This window comes from Amblyomma americanum, chromosome 1, assembly GCF_052857255.1.
Source record: "Amblyomma americanum isolate KBUSLIRL-KWMA chromosome 1, ASM5285725v1, whole genome shotgun sequence".
Classification (NCBI taxonomy): domain Eukaryota; kingdom Metazoa; phylum Arthropoda; class Arachnida; order Ixodida; family Ixodidae; genus Amblyomma; species Amblyomma americanum.
Window position 1 is genome coordinate 187,459,055 of NC_135497.1, and position 27,580 is coordinate 187,486,634.

Here is a 27,580-nt window from a genome sequence, read left to right on the forward strand (position 1 = left end):
TCAAGTTCAACATCCCTATACAACATGACGCCCGCGCAAGCAACATCATTCTGTAGCTGCATGTCAACAAAACATGAGGATTCATGCGCGCTGCCTCTCTTCAAGAGTGTGACATCTGTTCCGAATCAAGTGCAAAATGGCGATACACACACAAGAGGTGCGTTAGCGAGAACACGGGCGCGAACTTTCGCACTTACCCCGATAGTTTCTCGAGCGGACTTCGGCTATCACACAGAGTAGGAGGAGTGCGATCCAAGGTGTGTGTCTTTTCATATCCAGCGACGTTTCGATCGTAAACGGGATGGCATAGAAACGTCTAAACTAACGTCTCATACATATCCGCCACCTAAATCCGCACGCCCGCCATCTTGGATAAGCACCGCACCAATCGGCGACACGAGCGCCGAGCGAAGAACGGCGGAGATTTTATTTTTAGCATCTGTAGCTCGGAGCGCTCGGCGCGCTCGTAGGCGGATAAATAAGTTAAATAAGCGTGACAGTAATCCAGCTGCGATAGAATAAAGCGCGTGCTTATCCGGGTGCACAAAGACGAGCAAAATATCTTCAGAACTTGGTGGGTGGTTAGAGCAGAGGTATGCACGAAACCATGTAACAGGCGCGTTTGTAACGTTCACATTCAACCGCAAGTATAATTTTTTTTCTTATCATAGTGAACTCAGCACTTCACAAGTTCCTAATCCAGACTGCTGGCCTGCAGTCGACTGAAAATAATTATGTGTAGCCAAAACGTGTAAGCTAATAATTAAACAGTGAATGACTTGCAAGCGACACGATGGAGACTACGACAGAGCACCACACAGCTTCCAGCAAAGTTCAGTGATGCAGGCAGCAATAAAGAGATTATGCAAATGACTGCATTTTTGTCCTATTCCTGGTTGCCAATGAGGTGACTTCTTTAACTTCAACTTAAGACATCTATTCACAGTACTGGGGTCATACAAACACAACCTGAGATCCATTGGCTAGTTGCTTTGCTCATAAGGTACAGCTCCAATGATTGTCAGAAATTGAACTAAAGGGAATGAATAGCTTGGAAAATGTGCATATAACTGTGTAGCATTAATGTAGGAACGTAGGCCTGTAGTGCCAAATGATAATTCAGAGGTATACCCACGCAGTTCATATCGTACAGGAGATTGCATGGTAATGGTGCAACACATATGGGCACATTAGTTTGCGACTACCATGTACAGGCTATTATATTATTACAGCCAAAGCTGGTATGAAATATTAGAAAATTAGCCTACATATCCTTGCTTCTTATTCTGACTGTTGCAACCTCATTTTCAATATCGTTTATGGGGTTTTAATGCCCCAAAGCAACTCGGGCTAAGAGGGAAATTTCGACCACCTGGGGTTCTTTAATATGCACTGACATCGCACAGGACACGGGCCACCTCCATCAAAATTCGACCGCCACGGCTGGGATCGCATCCGCGTCTTTCAGGTCAGCAGCCGAGCGCCATAACCACTGAGCCACCGCGGCGGCCCCATTTTCAATATCATCCAGCAAAGACATCCAACACGGCAAACAAGAAGGAGCCATAAGTCTGTCACTAATAGTCATGGTTGTGTGTCTGGATAAATCTGAAAAACTCAGAAATTCAGGAAATTCTAACTCTCATTTTGCCGGGAGTCTATCCTAGAAATACCAGCACTTGCTGGTTCACTTCTGGAAATACTTCAATCCAAACATCTTACTGCACCATATCTTTAAACAAAGGGCAAAAGGATAGGGTCAGGATACAACTACTTTTACAATTCCCCACCTTACTCAGTTAGTCAACCTTACACCCACTGACTGTGGCATTTCAAAGAGTTTAATCTACTGAAGGACACATTTCATGTACATCCAGGTTTGAGATCAGAAAGCGAGGTGGGAAGAAGCATCAGAGTTGACAATAACCGGTTTCTTTCAACAGTGCTAGCATGACATGGATGTAATATAGAAATAAATATTGCAAGGGAATTTCAGTATACTGGCAAGTCATTCTGCCACCAAATGGAAATCATAAGCCTGAAATGTGGGACTGTAAAAGTGGAATTGCCTTGAGCATACGACACTCACCATTTGCTCCTCTTATGCAAGACAACATTCTGCATCTTGCAGAAGCCAGCTGGGCCCACACACGTATGCTCTAGACCACGCGTTGAACCTACCTGCACTTCTTCCTCTCTCGCTAAGCAGCATTCCAACCCTATATAATAATAATTCCAACCCGACATAATAGCTCTACAAGAGACCAACATAACCCCAACCTTGAGGGGCTATGATTGCCAGGAGAGAGGACGCACAGCTACCCTAATTAGTAAGAGAATTACCGCCATAGAACACGATGAAATCCCAGATACCAAACTAGAGCACGTAACAATTGAAATAATTCCCAAAAAGAAACGGAAGAGCATCTTTGTCGTTAACGTTTATAGCCCGCCAAAACAAAGGGATGGATACTTCTCCAAGCTTTTTGTGGGAGCGAGCAGACTGGCAAAGAGCAACGCCCTAGTAATCCTAAGCGACTTCAATGCCTATGGCCAGAGATGGGGATACAAGAAAGACAGCAAGAAGGGAAAGCACATCGACGATGCAGCGGAAAGCACGGGATGTACACTGTTGACGGACGGGAGCCAGCCCACGAGGATCGGCAACAGCGTGAGCCCGGACACCTGTCCAGATCTAAGTTTCGTCAAAAACACGCGTGGCGCGGAATGGGAGAACCTCCTGGAAAACTTAGGAAGCGACCACTATATACTCAGAACCACGATAGAGGCGCAGAAGATGAGAAGGGCAAATGGAATCACAAAGATCGTGAACTGGCACAAATTTAGGCAAGCATGCAAAGACCTAAAGGGTGACATCGGCTCGATCAAGGAGTGGAGCGAGCAGCTACAGGAGATCCAGGCCAGATATACCCAAGAGGTCAAAGGAACAGAAGAAGCACCGGAAGTCGACTCCCACCTACTCCATCTGTGGGAGGCCAGGAGAGGGCTAACAAGGAAATGGAAGACACAGAGACACAATAAGAAGCTAAGGAAGAGGATCTGCGAACTACATATATTAGTGTGAGCAAAGAAAAATAATGTTGCCCAGCTACAGAAGGAAGGCGAGAGTTATGCCAACCTCCTCGCGAGGCGAAGCTCGGACAACTTCAGCGACCAACTGAACGGCACACTCAGTACCGCCAAAACGTGGAGAATAATCAAGACCCTGCTCGACCCGACCAAAACCAGGTCGGAGGGCAACAAGGCAATCCAGAGGATCATCCACACCTTCGAGGGTGACGACAACGAGCTCCTTAAAAAGATAGAGGAAAAGGTATACGGCACCGAAAAACTGGACCCCTACGACAAGGAATACCAAGGTGAAGACAACCTGCACCTGGACAGGCAAATGACAAGAGAAGAGGTCTATACAGCGGCCAAGGCGGTGACGCGCAACACCGTGGCTGGTGCACACAGAATCAAAAACTCCATGATAAGAAACCTCAGCGATGAAGCGGTCGACCAACTCACCCAATTCATCAACGAGCACTGGGAGAAAGGAACGGTACCAGAGGAGTGGAAACACGCCCCAGTGGTGATGATTTCCGAACCCAGAAAGAAGCTCCAAATAGAAAACCTCAGGCCAATATCGCTAACGTCGTGCCTGGGAAAACTTTTTGAGCGAATAGTCACCCGTCAACTACAGCAACACCTAGAAGAGAAGGGGCACTACCTGGACAGGATGTTCGGTTTCCAGGCAAAGCTGTCCACGCAGGACGTCCTCCTTCAGATCAAAGAAGAAGTCCTAACGCAAGTCCCGTACAATGGCGAAAACATTATCATGGCCCTAGACATCAAAGGCGCTTTTGATAATGTAGGCCACGCCGCCATCATGGAGGGACTCAACGCCAACCGCGGAAAGAAGATCCACAATTACACCAGGGCCTTCCTAAGCAACAGGAGAGCCATGGTGGGAATCGGGGAGCTCAGAGAAAAAATCAACACTCCCAACAAGGGCACGCCGCAAGGCTCGGTCATATCACCGGTACCCTTCAACGTAGCGATGATAGAACTAGCAAGAAGACTCGAAAACATCGAGGACATCGGCTTCGCAATCTATGCGGATGACATCACGATATGGGCCAACCAGGGAACGCTAGGACAAGAAGAGAGAAGTTTACAAGAAGTGGCGACGTGTGTGGAAAAGTATGTGAAAGAAAGAGGACTGGCGTGCTCCACTGAAAAGCTGGAGATCCTCAAAATCCAGAGAGGGAAGAAAAACTCGAAGGTGGTAGAAATCCTGCTCGAAGGAAGCCACATTCCGGAGAGGGAACAGGTCAGAATCCTCGGAATGTGGATCCAAACAAACAGGAGATGCGGATTCGAAATCAACCGGCTTAAGCTGGCTGCGACGCAAGTATGATAACCAGAGTATCGCAGAGAAGACGTGGCATAAAAGAAAGTGACACTCTTAAACTCGTAAGAAGTTTGATCATAAGTAGGGTGACCTACTCCCTCCCATACTTCCAAACAACCCAGGGAGAAAGGGGCCAAATCAACGCAATCATTTGGAAGGCGTATAAAACGGCCCTTCATCTGCCGATGCGTAAAGCAAACGAGAAGTTACTAGCACTCGGCATTCACAATACATTCGAAGAGCTGGAAGAGGCACGGCTAGAGATGCAAAAGGAAAGGCTGGTGCAAACAAGAAGCGGCAGAAGAATCCTAGAAAAGTTGGGATACAACTTAGAAAAAATACTAGAAAAGGAAGCAGACATCCCCAACAACATCAGAGCCACTACCAAAGTCTGCTCGCTCCCCAAAAACATGGACCCAAACCTCCACCTGGCTAGGAGAAAGGTGAGAGCAAAATACATCGAAGAGAAACTGGCGGTCAAAGAAAATACAGTATATGTGGACGCATCCAGATATAGAGGAAGAGACGTGAGAATGGCAGCGGTAGCACTCAACTGGGAGGGCACAGAATTTGCTAGCGCATCCATTAAAAACGGCACGGTTGATGAGGGCGAAGAACTTGCAGCTGCTCTAGCGATCGCCGAAGGCAACCGGATCGGAAAATCTTTAACCATCCTAACGGACCCGGAAGAGGCGTGCAGGAACCATTTGAAATTAAGAAAGGATAAGTAAATGTGCAAGACAGGAGCACAAGTGGCTCCAAAAAAGGACCAGGCGAGGCATGTTATTTTCTGGGTACCCGGACATGCGGAAGTATGGGGCAACCTCAGGGCCAATGAGACCGCTCGAGCTTACACGAACCGAGCCTCTCATCGACTCAGGCCAGTGGGGGCCTCAGAAAACGTAATGCCCACCTTCTCAGAAATCACCAATTACTACAGGGGGGTAAGGAAAAGATATCCGGAACAGCACTCTAGCCTCACTCAGGAAGAGGCGGTCATATGGAGGAGGCTCCAAACAGAAACCCTAGCTAATCTTTTCATATTAAATAAGATGTATCCAACGCAGTACAGGGACACATGCCCCGAGTGTGGAGGCAGACCCACGGTGTATCACACAACGTGGGAGTGCAAGGACAATTATAGTTTCCATAATCAGAAAGAACCGTGTCGTGAGCAGTGGGAGGAAGCGCTTTCCAGCCACAATCCAGCCTTCCAACGAAGGCTGGTACAACATGCTGTGAAAGCCGCCAGATCCAATGGGGCCCTGGAATAGGGGCTCCACTCGCTGAAGAGGGCGAAGACGTCGCAAGATGAAGACAACCTCTGCACTCTGAAGTGTATAGAAACTAGAGCAGTAAAGTTTATCCTATCCTATCCTAACCCTCATGCCATGATTTAGGTATACACTTTAGTTGAGACAGTTATGTCTTTCCTCACAGCCTGCCACCTATTCCCTACCAACCATGTTTTGCACCAGAGCTCTTGCAATATTGGTTCTATGACACAAGGGAAATTGTTCAACTAATACTGTTCCCTCAAATGCATGTTCTGAGCTGGCACTCCTTTCAGGTTGCACAGTCAATCCGCTAGCTTTCCTTATATCCAGTGTGAATGTCACAAGGATGCTCTTGATTTTTGAAGATGAAACATCTTCCAGTGCTCAGAGCACAAATGGCAGCAAAATAGGTGTTTTGATGTCAACTGTTCTTTTTGACAGCAGTTTACAGGATTTTGCATCCTTATAAATCACTGAAAGAGAAACAGATTTCCTTTGAATTCATGTTTCATATTACTGTCAAAAATGCCTTGCTTTCTTGAAAAACAAAAACAAAGAATGCTGAATTGCTTACGAATGCTGCTTTAAACCGGTGCACTTACGCGTCTTGCAGGATGGCAGCAAGTGAAAATGGCTGGCTTTTGTGGCAGGTTTGGTTTGTTTCATTGAGGACAAACATATAATATCTTTATTCATCATAATTCTATTATATGAAATTCTGAGTTTCATAGTGTCACTCAAGATACCGTTGACCAAAGATACTTTGCATTGTGTGTGTAATCCTCAGCGGAGTAACTTCTAAATTTTTAGCCCCACTAGCAACTGTGCTTGGTGTAGGAGCTCGCTTCTACAGCAAGGATGAGCAACAAGTACAAGCTTGCTTTTCAAATTGGTTGCACACGATTGTTTTGTCAAAGCAAAAAGTACATGCTCAGGGTGTCTACCAAGTTGATGTTTCCAAATTCCCCGAGTTTTCCAGGTTTTCCCTGAGTGCATTTGTAAAATTCACTGAGTGACACAGTACTTTGTTTCATGCAAAAACAAGCTGACAGAAAGCCGCCTGATGGTATCACTCTCCAGTAAGCATGTTAAAAAATGATAACGATTTATTCCTATTTGAATAGTAAGGAGTAGTGTTTATTTCATTTAAAAACAAGGGGAGAGATTAGCAAAATGCACAACAAATCAAATATATTCGAAAAAATGCTAAAACATATTGCGAATCGAATTGAACATTTTCAAATATTACCTAAAAGGAAGACGTCTACGGAAACAAATATTTTCAAATGTGAGATATTTCTATCTACTGATAGCAACCGCAATAGTGTGGCTCCTGAACTTTAGTGCCGCAAGTGCGATTCTCTCTCAGCAAGTCTATTCAGCTGGGAATAACAGCGCTGAGACAAGGGACAAAGAAAGAAGAAGACAACAGGACAGCGCTGGTCCTGTTGTCTTCTTTCTTTGTCCCTCGTCTCGGCGCTGTTATTCCCAGCAGTATGTACCAATTCGCTCAACTCTCCGTTTTATTGGTCTATTCAGACGAACTGCAGATTATAGAAACCTTAGTTCGTAGAAGTGAAAGAGCGACAAATCTTAAAGTAACACTGGAAAGTCAACCTCAAGTTCGTGCACAATGCTTCAGTGTTGTTTCACTGCTTTGGAGAGTTTATTTTTGTTTGGATAAGGGACACTTGCATCTCGGCGTCAGCCAACACTTTGTTTTTTCAGCTCAAGCTCTTTCACAGAAGCGGCGGCATGCTTTCTTTCCCGTTCCTTCCTCACTGCACCGGAACTTTCTGCTCTCGTCCTCTCCAGCTCTTCTTTCCACCGTGCGTTCGCCCAATTGGAGCATTGGAGCAATTGGAGCGATTGGAGCCGTGGCCTAGTGGTTTGGGCGCCCGTCTCGGCTGCGGGAAGTGGTCGGTTCGAAACCCACCGCCGGACACCCACCGGTAAAAATGGGTACAAGCGTCCCCCGGCCTGGCGCCCGGCTTTCTTTAGGGGTGTCCGCTTGGGAGAAGCTCCGTAAACCACGCTGCGCCCCTCGCAGGCGAACGGCGAGGTGCGAACGAAGCCCCAGTGTCGGAAGAGCTTAGTCCGTGCTAAAGGTGGTGTCACGGCCAACGTGGCTCGAACCTTCATCACCCGCAGCATGCTCTTAGCTGAATGTTGACAACTCCTCCTGCCGACATTACGGCCTCATACACGATTCGCTGGGTGACCAAAGATTGCTCCTTCTAATTTTCAACAAGGCATTCCTTGTTAATAGAAAATCCCCGCTCGACAGAAGCATTTCCACGCGAAAGAGACAATCACCTTCACAAATGTGAACAGTTCTTTGTTTGAACCACAGATGCCTGCCCAAAGGGCACCCAGCCGATGCGTGCTCCTATTGAAATTTTTCAATGCCGCTTGCGTCGAGGCTAAGGAGCATACATGCTTGTAGGACCGCATCGCCCAGTCAGCTTCTGTTCCTGTACTCCACTAGTGCTCCGTTAGAACTTCAAGTGCATCCCTTAGACGCCGTTCCCTGAGATCGGGAATCAGCGCACACGCGGGATCCAGAGATGACGATCGCCTCGCCAGCTTGAACCTCAACGGCGACCTCTCCGCGGTCTTTTTGGCGCAGTTCTTCACGAAAGTGGCGCAGTCCCTTCTGAACCCTAGGATAACCGAAGGCCCATTCGGAGCGCATTCTTCGTAGCAAACCCAAGGCTGTGGGGACGTGCCCTGCAGTCCCCTGTGTTTGCTTTCCCGTGAGGCACCGTGCAGCAGCAGCCTCGCCTCGAGGAGGAACACATTCCCTTGTCAGTTACATTAACTAGCAAGATAGGGCGCCAGCATCGCAGCGCGAGACTGCTTGCAGCCCACGCGCGGGTGAGGGCATGGGGGGCTTCGGCTGGGATCGTCGGCGCGAGCGACACGTCCGCTCGTGGCTCCGCTCTTCGCCAACGGGGCGAAGAAGCGACGGGGAGATTCGCTCCCGTATCTTGTCCCGTCTGGCCTTCGGAGTATCCCTTGCCCTAGTGTGGGCGGACATTCGCTCGCAACCTTGCTGGTGAGTTGGACGACCTCGATTCATTAGCATATCTTGTTGTTAGCTGGCGTTATTGTTGCTGTAGCAATAAATGCCTGTTTGTGTCAGCCAATGTGTCGTTCCTTTGTTCCTTCAGAGCAAGGCCCGCCGTGGTTGGCGCGCGCTCGGTAGCGTACGCCATCATGGGGTGGGGTCTGGCGGTTTTGAACTGTGTCAGCCGCGATTAAGCGGGGAGAAACTATTTATCTCCCCAATCCAACCCCACAAAGTCAACCTCGGGCGTCGAAACTACGTTCGCAGTAAGGTCCATGTCCACCTTGATCAACTTCAAAGGACTGTCCGCCGCCATTATTTCTTTATTATTCTATTCATTAGTGATCGTAGAAGGTTCTCCAATGCTGCGCCAAGAAATGGAAGCATAGGCGAATCGGTCTGGAACTGAGCTAGGAAGGGCTGCAGTTCCTCCGCGATGCCAAGCATAAAGGTTAGCTTTGCAGACAGCAGAGGATCGCGAATGGCTGTTTTGACCATGCAGTAACTGGAGCTGGTCGGTCGGTTGTTCTCGTTTAGACACAACTAGACGTACACTTTTAGGTACGGCAGAATCTCGGTAGCTCTTGGAATTACACGAACATTTTCAAGCCACCGGACAGTGGCAAAACTTCATAGGGTAAATGTTGCTCCCAGTTATGCGTGCGTATTCAGTGCGTCGGGCAGGTACACGTTTGAATAAGTTGTACAAAGCACGAAGAAATTCCACGAGTTGCCAACCTGTTGTCGCGTGTCCGGTTTTGAAAGCACCGTTCACCACATGAAGGCCACAGCTACCAACTTCGAGAATACGACGGCCACCGCTGGATTCACAAATTTCTTGTTTGATCTCACGGAGAAATTTTATATTTACATTTGGCCCATCCATTGAGATCTGAAGAATTTTTTGATCGGGAGAGTCCATCTGTGGAAGTTTTTAAAAGCGGACACCAATTCTTCCACCCGCGTGTGCCCCGGAATGCATGACGTCAAGTAGCATGTTTTCCCGCTCTGCTCTGCATTCGACCAAAAGCGAACCAACACGTCCATTTGCTCTTTTTGTGCAACTTCGTTTGACGATTCGTCAAATGCCACGACGAGGTGGAAGGCTTGGATTACTTCCGACATGGGGTTCTCCTTGAAGAAAGGTGCGAGGCCATAGACAATAGACGGAAGATGGAAGCGGGTGTGTTGGATGGCCATTAGCCACCCTGGGATCTGGCTGTCCCCCAACTAGGTCTTCGAAATCCTGGGCTACCTGACCCATTTTGGAATTAGGCCTGGTGAGCTGTCCACTTGGAAACACAGGAAAACAAGGAGAGGGGGGCCGCTGGCCGTCGAACAGCGCACATGCGAACCACAGGAAGCGCGCGCTCTGCCGTCGGCCACAGCACCGGGAAAGCGCCGGGAAGTGTCTGCTTCGAAATTGGAAGCAGCGCCGCTGGCACCGCAAAGCTTTTTGTCGCCATGCTAGGATGCTCCACTTGACAGCACAACGTTGGAGGCCAGCAGCCGCTGAAAAGAGGACGCGTATAATGCTGCACTGGGCAATCCGTGCAATGCCAGTCCACATTGTTTATACGAGGCAGCATTATCGAGACTTCAGTTCCTTTTATGTAGAACTCCAGCTAATTTTACCTGATATAAGCACAAATCCCCTGAGTTTTCCCCGAGTTGTTTCATATTATCCAAATTCCCTGAGAATTCCCGTTTTTCACGGTTTCCCCAGTTGGCAGACATCCTGATTCTTTGTTTTGTTAAACAACTGATGAATCACTGAGACTGCTTTGGTGCACTATCATCAGTTCTAAGCCTCCTTGCTCTTTGATCTTGACCTTTTCCGGCTTTCACCACCTGTTCTTCTCCTGTCCAGGCTCCCATGAGGTCGTGATGAACTGTGCCTGCTTCGTGAATCCATCGTAGATTCTTCTCGTGATTTCTTGGTTGTCAATACACTGCGTTCACCTTCCTTGCTAGGAGCTCGTTGCTTGAGACTTCTTTCAAGGACTCTTCTCTGATGGCTCAGCTGGGGGAAGAGTTCTGCAGAAAAAAAAAAAACACGACACACTTAGTGTTAACCCAAACTATTTTCAACAACATACATTCATAAAGTTTCTGCAAAGGGCCCACTGGTGTTTGTGTCATGGCAAAGCAAAGTTCCTCATGGTTTGCAGAGAAAACAGACAACAAAAAGTGGGGATGGTGCATTTGTGTCACCAACACTTCCTGTCCATTGTCTTTTTGTGCTGTACAGTGGCGTAAATCACAGGGGGGACAGGGGGGTGGTGACACCCACTTCACGAGTGTCCCCGCCCGAGATTCGCCCCGGGACTTCTTAGTCAGCATCGAAAGATACGAGCAGCACACACAACACGGGGAAGCTACGGGAGCGAGGAGGCCTCTTCCTTTTTATGGCATAGCTCAGCAGAGTCAGATGCTCAAAAAACAGCAGCACTGTCATAATTACAATCTACCAACAATCAAAGGACATTCCCCGACTACATGTTATTGTGTTTAATTTAACTTCAATCGTCTGCTTTTCTGGCATGGAGCCAATCTGTGATTGCGACAGAGATGTTAAAGAAGTATAGACACTTAATTTTGGTGGCATGTTTTATTCTCTACAATGATAGGGAAGACAATATTATGCATGAATCACCATATGGTATTTGCCTATGACCACTAAATAATTTCTAATTGAATTTTTTGGTCATGCTGTTTCGGTGTCAACAGTTGAACGATGACTGTGACATCAACGTGTGCTTATAAAAGTCACGTGTGGCATCATTTTAATATACTACAATGCTCAAGTCAGCATGCCTCAAGAGATGGAATGACAAAGAATGTAGAAGCAGTGATTATATTGCAATTTTTTCATGTCTTACGTGACCTATGAGCACATGTTGACATCACAGTCATCATTCGGCTGTTAAAACAGAAACTGCCTGGCAGAAAAATTCGATTATAAATTATTTAGCTGCCGCAGGAGAATGCCAAGTGGTAATCCATGTATAATAATGCCTTACACATCATTACAAAGCAGAAATAACGCACCAAAAAGTTGGGTGTCTATACTCCTTTGAAGCGCAGTCCAGGACATCTCAGAGTCGGCAGTGCGCAAATGCTCTAAGCTTTCTTCGGGGTCTTTCTCTTGTTCTGACCTGGTGAATGTTTTAACAGTACTTGAGACAGGCGCTGACAGATGCGACTCTCACCATGACGGCATGCAAAGAACTACTTCATATCAGCTGGCCATCTTTATTTAAAAAAAGAATTTAGTGAAACACATTGAGCAATGTCTACCGCCGTCACTTTCAATTTTTTAAAAATGCCGGTCTGATTAGAAAATTTCAAACGTCCGTTCCACCATCTCGAGCAAACGCCATCAGGCAAAAAAAATTTCCGAGGGCACTTAAGGCTGCTTACGTGCTGTGAAGACGAAAACATTAGTGTGTTATTGAGAGTGTTCAACCTCGAAGTAGGTTGTACACTGAGAAATTAAACGAAGACGCGCCTCCAAATGCTGCTTCCACAAAGGTCCAAATGAAACATTCGGTTCAAATACCTGTTGCTCCAAAATAATAAACATATGCTATTATGCTATATGGAACAAGAAAGCTTTGTTTTGCAGACTAATAATGTATACAATTAGTAGAATATTATTATTTTGTTCAATTAAAAATTTCAAATAATTCAATTCAACATTTCGAAAGAGTTCACGAAATGCTGTCATGAAGCTTGTCGGGGACGAAAAGAAGTAAAAAACCGGCGCTGTATGGCACGTGATTTCCTCGGCCACCGCTCAACACACACACACACACACACACACACACACACACACACACACACACACACACACACACACACACACACACACACACACACACACACACACACATATATATATATATATATATATATATATATATATATTAAAAGTTGAAAACGCTTCATTTAGCCATAGATTTATTTTGAGTCGACGTTTCGGACAAAGCCTGTCCTTTCTCAAGACTATATATATATAATTAGGTTGGGGCAACCTGAAGAGATTGAAAGATAATAAGAGGGAACATTTTGCACATGTGTGCGTAAGTGTGCGCGAGCAGATCAAGCAGTAGGCGCCTGAATGGGGATCCCGTGGCCGTCCCTGAATGACCCTGAACCGGGAGGCGGGCTGCGAGGTCGGGCAGCTCGGTTGCCTGTCGCAGTTTTCCAGGAACTCTTGCTGTCCGAGGTTGGGAGAAGGCGGGAACGGCAGCGGAAGGGAGAGAAAGGTCTTGGCCCGGCATCGAGGGACAGTGGTTGTGCGAGACACTCAACGGAAAGGCCGTGCTTCCAATCTCTCTGTAAAGTTTTCTTCTTTTACTATTAGGCCAATTAAATAAGTTGTTAAGTTTTACCGGAGTTGCTTTGTGACCGGAAGTAACGAACGCGTAGTTGAGCAAGTACTCTCTCATGTACAAAAGTTTGGTGCCGAAACCCGGGACTTCTGCTGTGGATTTTGTGAGATCACCGCTGCATCGCTCTAACGCTCATGCTCAACGCATCCACTTCGTGTACATATCGGCAACGACGAATAACGATGTCATCAATCCGGTAAACTGATTGGCTGAACGAACTGTAGAAGAGAATAGAGCGCCTTTTGTATTTGTATTGCGCTCGCAAAGTGCAAAACTTATCAACGAAGCCGAGGAGCGACAAGTGTCACTCATGACTACAGAAGCTGTATCGTTCCACACTCGGCTCAGTAAGCTGCAGCAACAGCTAGAGCATGTCAACGAAGTAGTTGAACCATTGGTACCGAAAGAAGATGCTGAAACTGCATACCAGCAAGTGTACGAGTATCGAGACCATGTTATATCCTGCCTTGCTGGACTGCAACTTCGAATCGACAGTGGTTCATCAACAACGCAGGCTGCCGTGGATTCGGTGGGCAGTGGCACTGCAATCCAAATGACCATGCCGGCCACCCATGACCAGGCCGATGAAGACAAGTGAAGCTGCCGAAAATTGAATTGGGCCTGAGGACATCATCATCATCAAATTCACCCGGCGGCACTCGGACTGGCAAACGTTTTGGGAAGTGTTCGAGCAGGCAGCAGACAAAAACGAAGACTTGATTGACACAGACAGGTTTCACTACCTGCGAGAAGAAGAAGAAAGCAGCCCATGGAGGATGGCAGACTGCCACGAACAACTTCTCTAGAACGAAATCTTTCCTCTTCTGCGCCGTGCCATTGCCTCTTTGCACTGAAACAGCTGTCTTCATCACCGCCTGCCTGCTTCATTTCCTGGTGGTGCTGGGCGTTTCTTTCGGTGAGGCCATTCCGCGTTCGTGGCGTTTTGGCTAGGGTTCAGGGTAGCCTGCTGACTCGGGTGATATAAGGTTGTCGGCGCGCTGTGTGTAGGCATGTCTTTCACCCCTCCGGGAGGAGGCTCGGCAGCCTGGTTTGCCAGCCTGCTGGCCGAAAGCTTGCCTTTGAATTGATTTCAAAAGAATGGTGGCATTTCAATTCCCGTGGCGCCTGTACCGATAGGAGATGGAATTCTCAAAATGAAGAATCCGAAAACAATACAGCATCAACTAAAAATTATAACCAGTCACTGTCTCGACAACTCTGAGGTGCGACCTTTTGGAAGGCGTGGCATTGTTTGTAAGGCACTATGGAGTGCTTTTCAAACATTGATTGGACAACAGGAGATCCAGGGCATGGTGCAAGCTATCCTCCTCAAACAAGCTCCAGAGGCCGCCAACACTTTCCCCAGCCGATACAAGACCCCACCTCCATCATTTACGAGCATGAGCCCGTCGACTAGCCGAGCTGGTCAACACGCTGAAACGGGTCCGTGTCAACAGTGCCCCAGGTAGTACCCTGGGGAAAGATGGAGTAACCTGGACCATGCTCCGTAACCCCGTAACCTTGGGCCAATGCAGAAAGATGAGCTTCTCTACATGAACATGGGATACCATGGTGTAATACCAGCGGAGCTGAAGCACGCAATACTCATGACAATTCCCAAGTCTGGCAAGGACCCCAACACAACGGCCAACCTCTGGCCTATATCTCTCATGTCGACGCTGCGCAAACTGACCGAGCGAATGGCGGCGGCCCGTCTGAACCATCACCTGGGGGAGAAAGGAATTTCCTCCACCCGTTTCAAACAGGGCTTTGCCCTAATATCGGAACACATGACAGCCTGTACCTACTGAGACGAATAATCAATTCTAAATACATAAAAAGGCCCAGCATCCTAGTCGCTGTGGACCCAAAAAAGGCTTCGATACTGCAACCCACAAAGCCGTCACTGACGCTCTAAAAGAGGCCTACCCGGGGAAACGAGTTCAAAACTTCGTCCGCAGCTTTCTAAATGATCGCACCTTTGAAGTTCGTTCAGGTCGCGCGAACGCAAAGATCTTTCACAACACAGTAGGAGTGCCGCAAGGAGTGATCCTCTCGCAGCTCTCGTTCAATATAGTCATCAAACGACTAGCCCGTCGTCTCGCCCAGGCTCAAGGGGTACACTTCACTGCTCGTGCAGAGGACGCCACCATCTGGGTTGAAGCAGGGGAACACCGCACCACCCGCCAGGCTGCCGCTCAGCTGCAAAAGGCCCTAGATGCATTCGAGGAAGAGCTCGCCACCACACGCATTCAAGTATCCGTGGATGAGACGCAATGCATTATGATCAAGGGGACAGCGGCTGAAAAATCCAAAGTGCAGCTCAACATGGTGGGTGCGGCGCTGCAGGAATACGAGCGCCTCACAGAAGCCGCCCCCCCCCCCCCCCCCCCTACGGCCCCTGCCCGCCCTGGCCTACTGCCTCGGAGATACAGCGAGAAATGGCCGGCATCGCGGGAAAGCGGAGCACACCCCTGTGCGCTGTGCAGCAGCTGACCAGAGCCGTCCTACACGAGGAGCTTCAGAACCATCTCCTCATGTACACCGACGGCTCAGTGGTCCGCGACAGCCTCTCCATCGCAGCGGCGGCTACCATACCCGCCCTGCGGCTGCACAGCCAGACACACACCACCTTCCTGGGCTCCTCCACCACGGCGGAGCTGATGGGGATCCAGCTGGGATTGGACCTGCTGCTCTCCATCGTCCCTTCGCCACCCAGGAGTGCTCTGCTGTGCGACTCCCGCGCCGCCCTCACCCGCCTGCAGTGCAACGGCCGTGGTACCCCAGTAGTGCGCGACATCCGCGCAAGCGTCTCGTGCTTAGCGCAGCAAGGATGCGCTGTGCGCTTACAGTGGGTGCCCGGCCACTGCGGCATCACCGGCAACGAGGAGGCCGACGAACTCGCGACCGCCGCACACCAGCTACCGTCACGAGATCTCCCCCTTGCGCTGGAGGAAGTTGTGTGCAGTGTTGTGCGCGTTTTTTTATTTTTATTTTATCATTTTCTGTACACGCGCACGACCTGGACAACTTTATTTTGACTCTGTAAATAGTGTATATATGACCCCTCCCTATGTCCTTTCTTGCTGTCCCCTCACCTCTTTCATTTCCCTTCTTCATACTGCCTTCTATCCTTTATTTCCGCTGCCCCAGCTCAGGTGCCGCCGACAGTGATGGCAGATGCCGGGGTGAGCAAAAATCTTTTAACTTCCTTTTTATTATATTTTTGATTAAACACTTACTACTACTCAACATTGGAGGCAAGGAGATGAAATGCCTGGAGGAAGGGTGGGTCCGTGTTCTTGGAATTCCCGCGAGTGAGAAGGGAGGGGCGGCAGAATGGCTCCAACAGCTCAAACTGAAGTGGCAGCAACTCCTGCGGCTCATCACGAGGATCGCTAATAAGTTCAGAGGTGCCACAACAGAAGCAGCACGTACCGTGGTGCAAGTAGATCTGGTGACGACAGCTGCATATGGCGCCATGTGCTTCGCCCTTACAAGGAAGCATACAGCGTAGCTCGAAGCAATGTATAGGGCTGCCCTGCGTGTGTTCAGTGGCCTACCAGTCACACGCGTGCAGAGGAGTCATCGCTATTCGATGGCCTGCCCACATTAGATATGATTATCAATGGTCGAGTCCAAGGAGCAGAAGCCCGGCGCACTCTCACCCGCCAAGGGCTACTTAAGCAGACCGATACCACATGTGTACAAGGAAGAGCATACCCTCCCTGTCAAGATGAGCTTGTCACCGAGACGAAGCCGCGGAAGACGGACAAGCAAAAGCACCCACATCAGCGCCGTAGTCGCACGTGGTACAGCAAACATAAGCGAATGCAATGGGACGCTCCGGCCGGGTGTTCGTGGACGGCCCGTGGAGACCGCAGCCTAATGAGAGAATACCGAGCCCAAACGCACGTGTTACACCTAGGATAGGAAACAACGACGACAGAAGTAGAGCTTCGGGCCGTCTGTGAAGGCACCCGACTAGCACGGAAGATAATCGATGACGGCCACGCACCAATGCGTGTAAAAGACATTAACATACATACAGAGTACAGCAGTACTTGGGGACCTTAAGGGGCAATCCAGGCGCGACACCACAGCGCACCATATCAAAGAGGCATCAAGTATAGGCGCCGTTACGCCGGTAATCCAGGCAACGAGCGGGCACACGGACTGGCGAACGAGGCACAACGCAATCACCGCTCCCAACCCACAAGTTCAGCCGAGCCTTCTACAGCACAGCCCTGAAGAGGAGCGACGGCACCTGAAGCAACTCGCCGAAAAAGACCTCCTGTCTTCAACCTTCCACGATTTCTTTATTTATTTGAACATACTGCCAGCCTCCCATTTTAGCCTTTGCAGGAAAGGGACACGATATACATTAAAGCGAAACAGTTCGAATAGGCGTGAACATAAGCAATTTGAATTGACGAGGCAGTACATATGCACTATATCTTCATTATACAAATGCTAAAAGTGAGAACAAAGAGGAGTAATGCCATGTTAGTACATTTAGCACACGAAAGCAAAAATAAAAACAACGAAAATATATAAAAGTTGCACCTTCGTGGTGTAAGCGATAAGACATAGCAACCACTGACAAATATCGAATTAAAGGGACACTGAGGAGAAATTGAAGTTGGCTTGTATCGATAGAATACCAGCCCCTGATCCCAAAAACGCCGCTCTTACTGAAAACAAAGCTCTTGTAAGGTAGAAAATAGCAATAACCAAAATACAGGTATCGCCGCCACAGGCCAATCTCGCAAGTACAAGCGTGGTGACGCCATAGGACAAGAGACGCCACCTTGGAGGAATTTTCCTTCCTACATGGGGCGCGAATCTCTGACGCTGACAATGGTAGGTTGCGCGGTTCAATATTGAAGTAAGTTTTGGTTTTAAAGCCAATAGTGCACTTTTATCACACAAGGAAGGTAGACAAAAAGACAGCCGGAATGTTGGAAGCAAAGAAAACCGATGCTTGGCGGTGCCACAGGCGGCAAGGAGAGTTTCGATTTGTTATGGCGCTTCGCGTCTATGAGCTTTGCGTGCAGCGTGGTTTTGTTTTTGACGCGCCTCGATTTACAAGCGCCGAACAGCAGAGGAACTCCAAGTGCTAGTTAACCTTTGAAGGAGCCTGTTAAGGCTTGCCAGATGATCGCCACGGTCGATGAAAAACTATGATGGCACGATGGTCGGTGATCGTAAAAGGCAGCACTTGTGTATTCGCACGCTCGCCTGGCGAAATATTCCCGGCTGTGCCAGTCAACTTCAAACTACTTAACGGAAATCGTTTATCAGGGACGGGAGACAAGGTACAAGGCAGTTCAGAAAAATTGCTGATGGCCTAGCTCTGATAAGCCAGGATATACCTAGTGAAAGTGCGGAGATTTCTGCATCAGAAGAGTGCATTCACTAGATACGCCTTTATTGATAATTGTAAATTGAGCCGTCGCGGCGGAGTGGTAGCGCCTCCGCCTCAAACGCGTAAGGCCCTTGTTCGATTCCGAACCTCGGCACAGGATTTATTTTTTTTATTCAGTGAGTGGACGGGGGGTTTCAGTGGCACCAATAGATAGATGCCGCCACCGAATACGTTGGTTAGCGGTTAAGCGCAGGCTTTGTTAAGGCGCGTTTATGCTCCGGCGTAGCGCGCGCTGCACGACGACGTCACGTCACGGCCAAAGCGAGACCCTCTATACTCCAACTGCGCTTGACCGCCGACGCGTTCGGCGGCTTCGGCGCACTCTGGCCGCACTGGCGGGGAGACTTGGAACATGCCTATTTCGCGCCGAGTGCGCCAGCCGCCGCCGGCCCGGCCAGACTGATTCGGTTCCGCGACGAGGTGCGCATTGTGACGTAATTCAATAGCTTCGGCAGTTGGGCGGAGCTGTTCTTTTCGAGCTCGGCTAATTTAATCCATTCACAGTACATATCTGAAGTTACGTGCAAGTGGGCGAGAGAGCCCGATCCAGTGGACCCGTTGGATCTAGCGGAAGCCTTTGAAGCGTCGTGCGCCGGCTTTAGATTCAAGTCGCGGACTTTAAACGCGAGCGCCCTTGAGCGCCCATCCGTTTTTTGTGGCAATAAATAAATAACTTGACCCTTGCAACCGTGGGAGACCTCCACGCCGCCTGCTGCGCTGTGCAATCGCGCCGTTCAAGGAATCACAATCCGTTGGCACCAAAGCCCCGGCCAGCCTCCGATGTGCGCAAGGCGCCGACCTTGTCCTGGCCCCTTGCGACTCCCCGCACCGGGGTTATGATATTTAGTTTGCAACGGCTGCTCACTGAGGAAGGGGGAAACGACCCGCCAGCGCCTAACCTAACCGTGCTCCCTCAAAAGCATCGCACGCTTTGTGGGGCTGAGGTCGCTGAAATGCTGGCCGTAGTTTTTGCGAGAACTACGTCGTCGGGTTCGGGAACGGGATCCATCGTAACGCTGGCAAGACGCCGGTGCAAACGTAAACGAAGCGACGGTATAGACCCCCGATAGATGCCTTCAACGTGCGGCGGCGGTAGCGTTCATTTCGGCAGCTGCTACACTGCACCGCTAGGAACCAGAAATCACGGAGTCTTCGTTTACGTCACGTTTCACGTCACTCCGTCCTGTGACGTCATAAGAGTTCTCGAGTTTGAATCGGAGCGGCGGGAAAAACTTTTATACTTCGAATCTAAATTTCTTTGAAATAAATGCATCTTTCGCTTCCTGACAAGTGGCAACAAACCCATGAAATTCCGAACTATCAGATTTTGCTAACAAAAAAATTTTTGTAGGGTTCTACTCAGTGTCCCTTTAAGGGAACTAAGAATCAAGGCAGAAAACATGAAAACATAGTTACATCAAGATGCCATCGTGAACAAAAAGGTTTGGTTTGGTTTAAAGCGACTCAGGCTATGGGGACGCCATAGTGAAGGTCTCCGGAAACTTCGACCGCCTGGGGTTCTTTAACGTGCACTGGCATCGCACAGTACACGGGCCTCTAGAATTTCACCTTCATAGAAATTCAACCGCCGCGGCCGGGATCGAACCCACGTCTTTCGAGTCAGCAGCCGAGCGCCATAACCACTGTGCCACCGCGGCGGCTGAACAAGAAGGAGAAAGAAGAGAAAGAACACGAGGAGCCTGCGTCCCGGTCTAAACTACAGAGCACTGCAGACCCTTTGCATAGAGGGCTGTCCCAGGGAGCTCAGGTTTTTACCAACAAGGAAAAAGCCGGCTACACCGTGACAGATGACATGCATAGTCGGGTTGAGTGGGGCGGCAACAAAACGACCCCGCCAACCCGCAGTCACCACCACCAGTGAGTGAAGTGCAAGGCGTGTGGCTGAGAAGTGACCCTAAATTTGCGGCACGTAATTCGTGTGGGAGTGCGAGGGGCTTTAGACAATGCGGGAAAAGCATCACCCCACAACAGTGACGTCTTATGAGAACGTAGCTCCCTGTGGAGCTTCGCTTGTGAGGCTTCCATGGCGAGTTACAGCTAGCCTCGCCCTACTATCCTTATCCCTGTTTGGCCTCGAGCAAACTTTTTTTTTTGTAGCGAAAGCTACACTAGGCTAGTAAGCGGCGCATTTCGGGTAAGCGTTCCTAATCACTACTGCGCATGTTCCACTAATTGCACCGAACCACAGATGTTCCACCGCTGCGCCACGCCTTTCCTCAAAATTCAATTTTCAATTTCCTCTTGACCCGCCGCGGTGACTCAGTGGTTAGGGCGCTCGGCTACTGATCCGGAGTTCCCGGGTTCGAACCCGACCGCGGAGGCTGCGTTTTTATGGAGGCAAAACGCTAAGGCGCCCGTGTGCTGTGCGATGCCAGTGCACGTTAAAGATCCCCAGGTGGTCGAAATTATTCCGGAGCCCTCCACTACGGCACCTCTCACTTCCTTCCTTATTTCACTCCCTCCTTTATCCCTTCCCTTACGGCGCGGTTCAGGTGTCCAACGATATATGAGACAGATACTGCGCCATTTCCTTCCCCCCAAAACCAATTACTATTATTTCCGCCCCGCCGCGGTGGCTCAGTGGTTAGGGCGCTCGACTACTGATCCGGAGTTCCCGGGTTCGAACCCGACCGCGGAGGCTGCGTTTTTATGGAGGCAAAACGCTAAGGCGCCCGTGTGCTGTGCGATGCCAGTGCACGTTAAAGATCCCCAGGTGGTCGAAATTATTCCGGAGCCCTCCACTACGGCACCTCTCACTTCCTTCCTTATTTCACTCCCTCCTTTATCCCTTCCCTTACGGCGCGGTTCAGGTGTCCAACGATATATGAGACAGATACTGCGCCATTTCCTTCCCCCCAAAACCAATTACTATTATTATTTCCGCCCCGCCGCGGTGGCTCAGTGGTTAGGGCGCTCGACTACTGATCCGGAGTTCCCGGGTTCGAACCCGACCGCGGCGGCTGCGTTTTTATGGAGGAAAAACGCTAAGGCGCCCGTGTGCTGTGCGATGTCAGTGCACGTTAAAGATCCCCATGTGGTCGAAATTATTCCGGAGCCCTCCACTACGGCACCTCTTCTTCCTTTCTTCTTTCACTCCCTCCTTTATCCCTTCCCTTACGGCGCGGTTCAGGTGTCCAACGATGTATGAGACAGATACTGCGCCATTTCCTTTCCCCAAAAACCAATTATTATTATTATTATTATTATTATTATTATTATTATTATTTCCTCTTTCCATTCCTTCTTTAACCCCTCACTTACGGCGCGGTTCGGGTGTCCACCGAGATATGTGACACAGTTGCTGCGCCATTTCCTTTCCTCAAAAACCACAAAATGATATAAAAAGCGAAAGCTGTCGGCGTTCATTGTGTTCATTGGCGTTGACAACGTTCTGGGCGCCGATGATTTTGAGGAAAGGAAGGGCGCATATCTGGCTCCCTGGGTCAGCGGACGTCTCAATCGCACTATGAGGTACGTGGCAGTGGTTAGAGATGTAGGCTGCATGCATTAGCGTTGACAACGTTGTGGCGTACACGCGGCACTGCAGCAACAGGCCGAAGCGCTCACTGGGTGACCAACCTCTCGCGATCAACCATTAACTGCCACCTGCCAGGGCAGGGTGGACGCAGGCCATGGGTGGGCGCGCTGTCTATCCAGTGTGCGGAACGCAGTCAAAGCAGGTTTTTGCAGTTGGACACCAACGCCACGTACAAGAAAGCGAGACTGAGGTGTCCACTGACCCAGGGTACAGTTCACTGTACCCAGGGACTTACTGAGTACCGAATATATTGTAGACGTCTTGAAACGTCTATATTGGTCATACATATCCTGAGCTACCAAATACATCTACAAGACGTTGTTTTATGTTTGTCTAGAAGACATCTTAGCAAAGACATATGAGGCCGTATTACGTAACTGCAACAAATTCTGTCAAAAGTTATTGACAGTGATGTGACGTCAAAATGACGAAACGAAAGGACGTCACCGCTTGACGCAATGAGGAATCAGCCAATTACAGCAAGACGGTGCCTCGTCAGCATTTTTTTTTTCAGGACGAGGGGCCGTCTGCTAAATTTTTGTAAAAAGACTTAAGAAATACGCAGCTATAAAAGTAACTAATATTTTATTTTACCAAAACATTGTGTTTAAAGTTGGAAAATATTACGCAAAAGAAAAAGCGTTCGAAGTTGTGCTAATAAATTGGCTGGTGGGTAACTTTTGCTGCCGCGGAGATGCGCTGACGGCGGTAAAACGTCAAGTCCGTTTGCACGAAAGCAGCCGATTCCACGCCGTGTTATTGTTTGTTCGTAAAAGACATAAGAGCGCAAACTGGCAACACGGACGAGGAAGGGGACAGGACGAGCGCTCGTGCTCGTCCTGTTCCCTTCCTCGTCCGTGTTGCCAGTTTGCGCTCTTATGTCTTTCACGAATATGCACCAACAAGCCCAGTTGCAAGTACTTCTTATTGTTTGTTACGCGGCGTCTGAAATCAAGCTACTGTGCGGTTGACCTAAGTGCGCAGAAAAATTTCAACGAATGCAGTGAAGGCTACGTGACTACCGAGCGAACTTGCAAGAAGCGCTTGGTACGAAATCGACGAAGACAACTTGTTAAGTCTGTGTTGTTCGGCTCTTTCGATCGATGACAAAAATGCCAAAAGGTGAGGTGTTGCAGTATGTGATGCGAGGCTGCCTGTTTCTTTTCCTTTGCGAAACAGAATACGACCACGAAGTGCGATTTGCTAGGAAAAATAAAGTGCTTTACCAGAATAAGCGAGTTTTATTTATGTGGCACAGAGGTGACCACGGGAACCCACCCCTTCTGCGCGCTAACTTTGCAGATTTCCTCCAACACCTGCCGCGCGCATTTGGTTACCATCGGTTGTGCGATGCCGATGTGAGCCTCGTTACCAACGGCAGCTTGAAAGCCTCCGGTAGCAAATAACCGTATGCACACCGCACCTGACGCCGCACCGACAGCGCGCTCGCACGCAAACCTCCCAGTTCATTGGCGACTTCGTCGCACAGCCACTCCACAGTCAGCTTTTCCAGTCGAAAAAGGCGTCGAAACAGCTTGTCCGACAAGTCAAACATAGTCAAACGTGTCTTCATGCGCTCTCCTTCGCCGTTGCTCGCGCCGGCACAGCCGCCTCACTCTTCGCGTACACCGCCGCCATTTTCTGTCAAAAACGCAACGGTCAAATTGACCGCCTCGAGGCTTTCACAAAAAACTGCCAGTTAGCGCCTGCATAATTCGGTGTGCAACGTCACCACTTCTGCCACATCCATGACGTAATCTGCAGTCACCCATGACGCAAAAGGTAAAAAGGCCGCCGGCCACGACCGACCAATAGGAGCAAGGCACCTACTATAGTGCCTAGAAATGTACTGGCTAGTGTGGCAAGCGCGGGCTAGGCGAAGGTCCCGATTTCGATGATTTCCGGCGGCGCCCGCTTGGTGCGCTGTTGTGCGGGTGGGTGCATCTGCGCTGAATTCGCGCCGTGATACGCGCGCTCGGAGGAGCGCGAAGCAAACTTTTTTTTTGTATTTAGAGCGCTCCTTTAAAAAAATATTTCGTTAATATAAGAACTACGCGAGCTCGTTCACAGTGCACACATTTTGCAGTACCAAATATAGATAAATTTGTTGACGTATTCCAGCAGTTTGCTTTCGCCCGCAAAAAAACGCGATACTAACCATGCAACCGTTTTTTTTTATTTACTAAGCTCTCGAGAGCGAAATTATTTCAGAAAGTCTTAAGCCCCTTACCACATAGCCTTCATTTCATCATACTGAAGTGAATATAAAGAATAACAATAAGATTAAGCAATAAACTGCACACTAGCTGAAGGAACGTGCGATATGTTCATTGCACTGGAAATTAAAACGTTGAAATCGAGAACATTATGGCAGTGAAATTTAAAGCGCCACCCTCGATTAATATAAAATACACGCTGATATTTGGAAATGACTTTAAAGGGCTGATTTTGTTGAAGGCGAATAATGAACTTAATATAAACTTCCCCAATCAGAGCATTTAAGAAATGCACAAAACTTGCATTGCTTTAAAAAAACTACTATAGTGACATACGTTAAGGTAATAATATTTCCGTTAAAAATCTTGGAACAGCTCTGCTTCACAATGCAGAACATTAAAAACAAGCATTTTCTTATTTCTTTCTCATGAAGAGCCTAACCCAGAATATTACGACCACGATTTATAATAACTCCACCGACCTCAACAGCTTCCTTATAATTCAACTAGCCCGCTTACCAGATAGCGAGATGTTGAGAACTGAAGCTCGATGCCGCACGTAAAGACTGACATGCCCAAAGCATGCCAGCAATTTACCTGTTTCTCATTTCCATCCAGAATAAACAAGCTTCTAAAAAGTTGTATTTTATACCACTGTTTAAGCACTCCGTCGGATCGAGTCGAGCCACTGGTAATTACGTGCATGAGATCTACGGATATCTGAAAACATAAAAATATGAAAACAAAAATCTGGTCGCCTCCATTTACTGCACACATGAAACGTAAAGTACGTAATTTATTCACACAACAGTGTACATTATTATATAACAAATCAAGGGCTACATAAAGACGACAAAGTAGAATTATTCATACTTCACGCCACTGACAGTGGCGCAACTTAAGTTTTTGTCGCTGCCTTTGACCTTCTCTTTCCTTGTTCAGGTCCTTAACAAAAAATCTGAACACTAACAAGGCAAAACTTGACCACTTCGGACACATTTTCCTTCTCATGGCTAGAGCAGCCAAGCTGCGGCAGTGAGAATGAACGTAAGCACTTGGCGAAATCTAGCCTATAGTCTCTTCATGGAGAATATTTCTGCTGAAGAAGGCGGTGAATTCGCCCTCGATTAGCTTGACTGCAGTGGACAGGGCGGAACTAGGGTAAACAAGCCCACCGTTGTCAAAATGAGCCGTGCTCTCATCCATGTTTGCGAATTTGGTGTCACACAAAGGCAAGATGCACACTGCGGGCATGCGTTTTTTCCGATTGTCTTCCTCGCCACATATCCAGCAGCATAGTAGATCAAGGCAGCGTTACTTTTCCTTTCTACGTACCCGGCATGGTCATTTCTGAACAGAACACTATTAATTGCCTGCTCGACTTCATCAACATTTCCATAGTCAAATAAATCATCAATAATGTTCAAAAGTGGCGCTGCCTTGGTGCTAGACTGTGATACAGGTGCTTCACTCAAGAGTGCTTTGAAAACATCTGGTGAGCAGTTCGTACCTCTCAGTGGTTTTTCCAGGTTATAAAACGGCATTAAGTTAGCAGTCACCAGAAACTTTGACACGGTAGGGTGGTCGTTACAACCGGATGACTGCCTTATAATGCCGAAAACGTTTTACAGTTTGTCCTGACTCAAACGCGATGTGAAGAAGTGGTTGTATCCTACAGTGGAGCTAAGGTAAGATAGCAAGTCTAATGCATTTCTTATTGTAACCCTTAGTCCACAAGCCGTGTTTTCAGTAAGAAATCCGCCCCCAGCTGGTTCTGCATACCGCTGCCATGCGTCTAGGTAATGTAACAAATTTTCTAGGAATTTTTCATCTGCAGTATCGCTTCGCTAGCTGGTTTTGCATGCCGCTGCCATGCGTCTAGGTAATGTAAAAACTTTTCTAGGAATTTATCTGCAGTATCGCTTCACTATCACACACCGGTCCTGTAGCAATGTCTGTATGCTCGGAATCGGAAGGCTTCTGGAGTTCCTCCGATGCGCCTCCACGAGAGACGCAATGAGAGCCAATTAACCCACGTATCATCGCCGTCGACTGCAGAACACAACTCGGGATCCACCAGCTCGACATTTCGCTTCCGTTGTTTAGGTGCCGGTCGTTGGTCGCAAATGTTTCGCACCTTCCTTTTCACCGTCTTTTTAGGCACAAGATGAGCTGGATAATTTTCAAATACTGTAGGGACAGCATCGGGCTTCAGGCGTGGCTTCTCTCGGGCGGGTTCGTTCATGACGCTGTTCACCGTAATCTTAAAAGATCTTTCGATACATTCGTTCTCAAAATGTTTTTCGCACACGACAGCCTTCGGTGTCAGCCTTCTGTCTGCCCTCATGATCTTATTTTCCCATTCAGCAAGCCGTGCTGGGTCCGCCGGTGCAGTGAACAGACACCTTTTCTTCGTTAGACCGATAACCGCTTCGACACAGCGGAACAAAACACGTCCTCTCTTTGCATTACCTCTTAGCCTTTAACATCTCAGGACGTTTTTGCTCACGTTTAGCGTCTTCCAGCTTCACAATCTAAGAAATGATGCCTGTCAAACATTGATTTCACACGTCCTAAGCAATCGCGCGAGGCTGCGGCATCGGCGCGACAGCAGACGACAGGCGCACCCACTCGACCGGCAGCGCTCCTTGCGGCCTCTCCGCGCAGTCATCGCGGCGGGGGCCTCGCCCTCCCGTTAGAAACGCGCGCGCTGCGCACACTAGCCAGTATATTTCTAGGCACTATACACCTACACTGCAATACGCTGACACCTAAACAGGAGGGAACTAGAGTCCCCCTTCTTTCTTCAGATCCCAAAAATATAGACGAATTCAGTGCACCACATTATTTTGCTCAGACCTGGAAATATTTCCTCTACAGAAAGCTCAACACGATGAAAGTTTAAAGAACTAATTTATTTTTATTCTTTTCGCGTCAGCTTTTTTTTCCTGTATTCTTTTTGTGACGCTCAGAGTGCATGATAAAATGCTTTGGTTAGCAGGTGAAGCAATAGCAGTGTATGCGTAGATGAATACAATCAGTTTTAGCGAGTATGTTTTCCACTCATTTCTAGAATTTTATTTTGACAGCAAAATTAATTTAAATAGTACTATTCACGTGTTTTCTGCCCCTTTTACAAGGCACTGTTCTTGCTTGGTTTATATATTTGTGCTTCTTCCATACCTAACCAATCTGGCGAGAAAAAAAAAAAGGTTT

The 27,580-nt window shown here is 48.5% G+C and overlaps 2 protein-coding genes across 7 annotated transcripts in view; both read right to left on the minus strand.

Annotated features, from left to right (window-relative positions):
* Positions 1–411, minus strand: part of LOC144114374 (uncharacterized) — a 68,949-nt gene extending 68,538 nt beyond the window's left edge. For 2 of the 4 annotated variants that reach the window (XM_077648068.1, XM_077648065.1), the window contains exon 1: positions 198–404. In XM_077648068.1, the coding sequence (XP_077504194.1) occupies positions 198–273 (76 nt within the window). In that variant the 5' untranslated portion in view covers positions 274–404. Of the gene's footprint in view, positions 1–197 lie in introns of all 4 variants that reach the window. The other 2 variants (XM_077648066.1, XM_077648067.1) reach the window with 2 other exon arrangements.
* A 6,398-nt stretch (positions 412–6,809) lies between these two features.
* Positions 6,810–27,580, minus strand: part of drosha (ribonuclease 3 drosha) — a 187,978-nt gene continuing 167,207 nt past the window's right edge. For all 3 annotated transcript variants that reach the window (XM_077648049.1, XM_077648048.1, XM_077648052.1), the window contains one exon: positions 6,810–10,801. In XM_077648049.1, the coding sequence (XP_077504175.1) occupies positions 10,569–10,801 (233 nt within the window). In that variant the 3' untranslated portion in view covers positions 6,810–10,568. The remainder of the gene's footprint in view (positions 10,802–27,580) is intronic.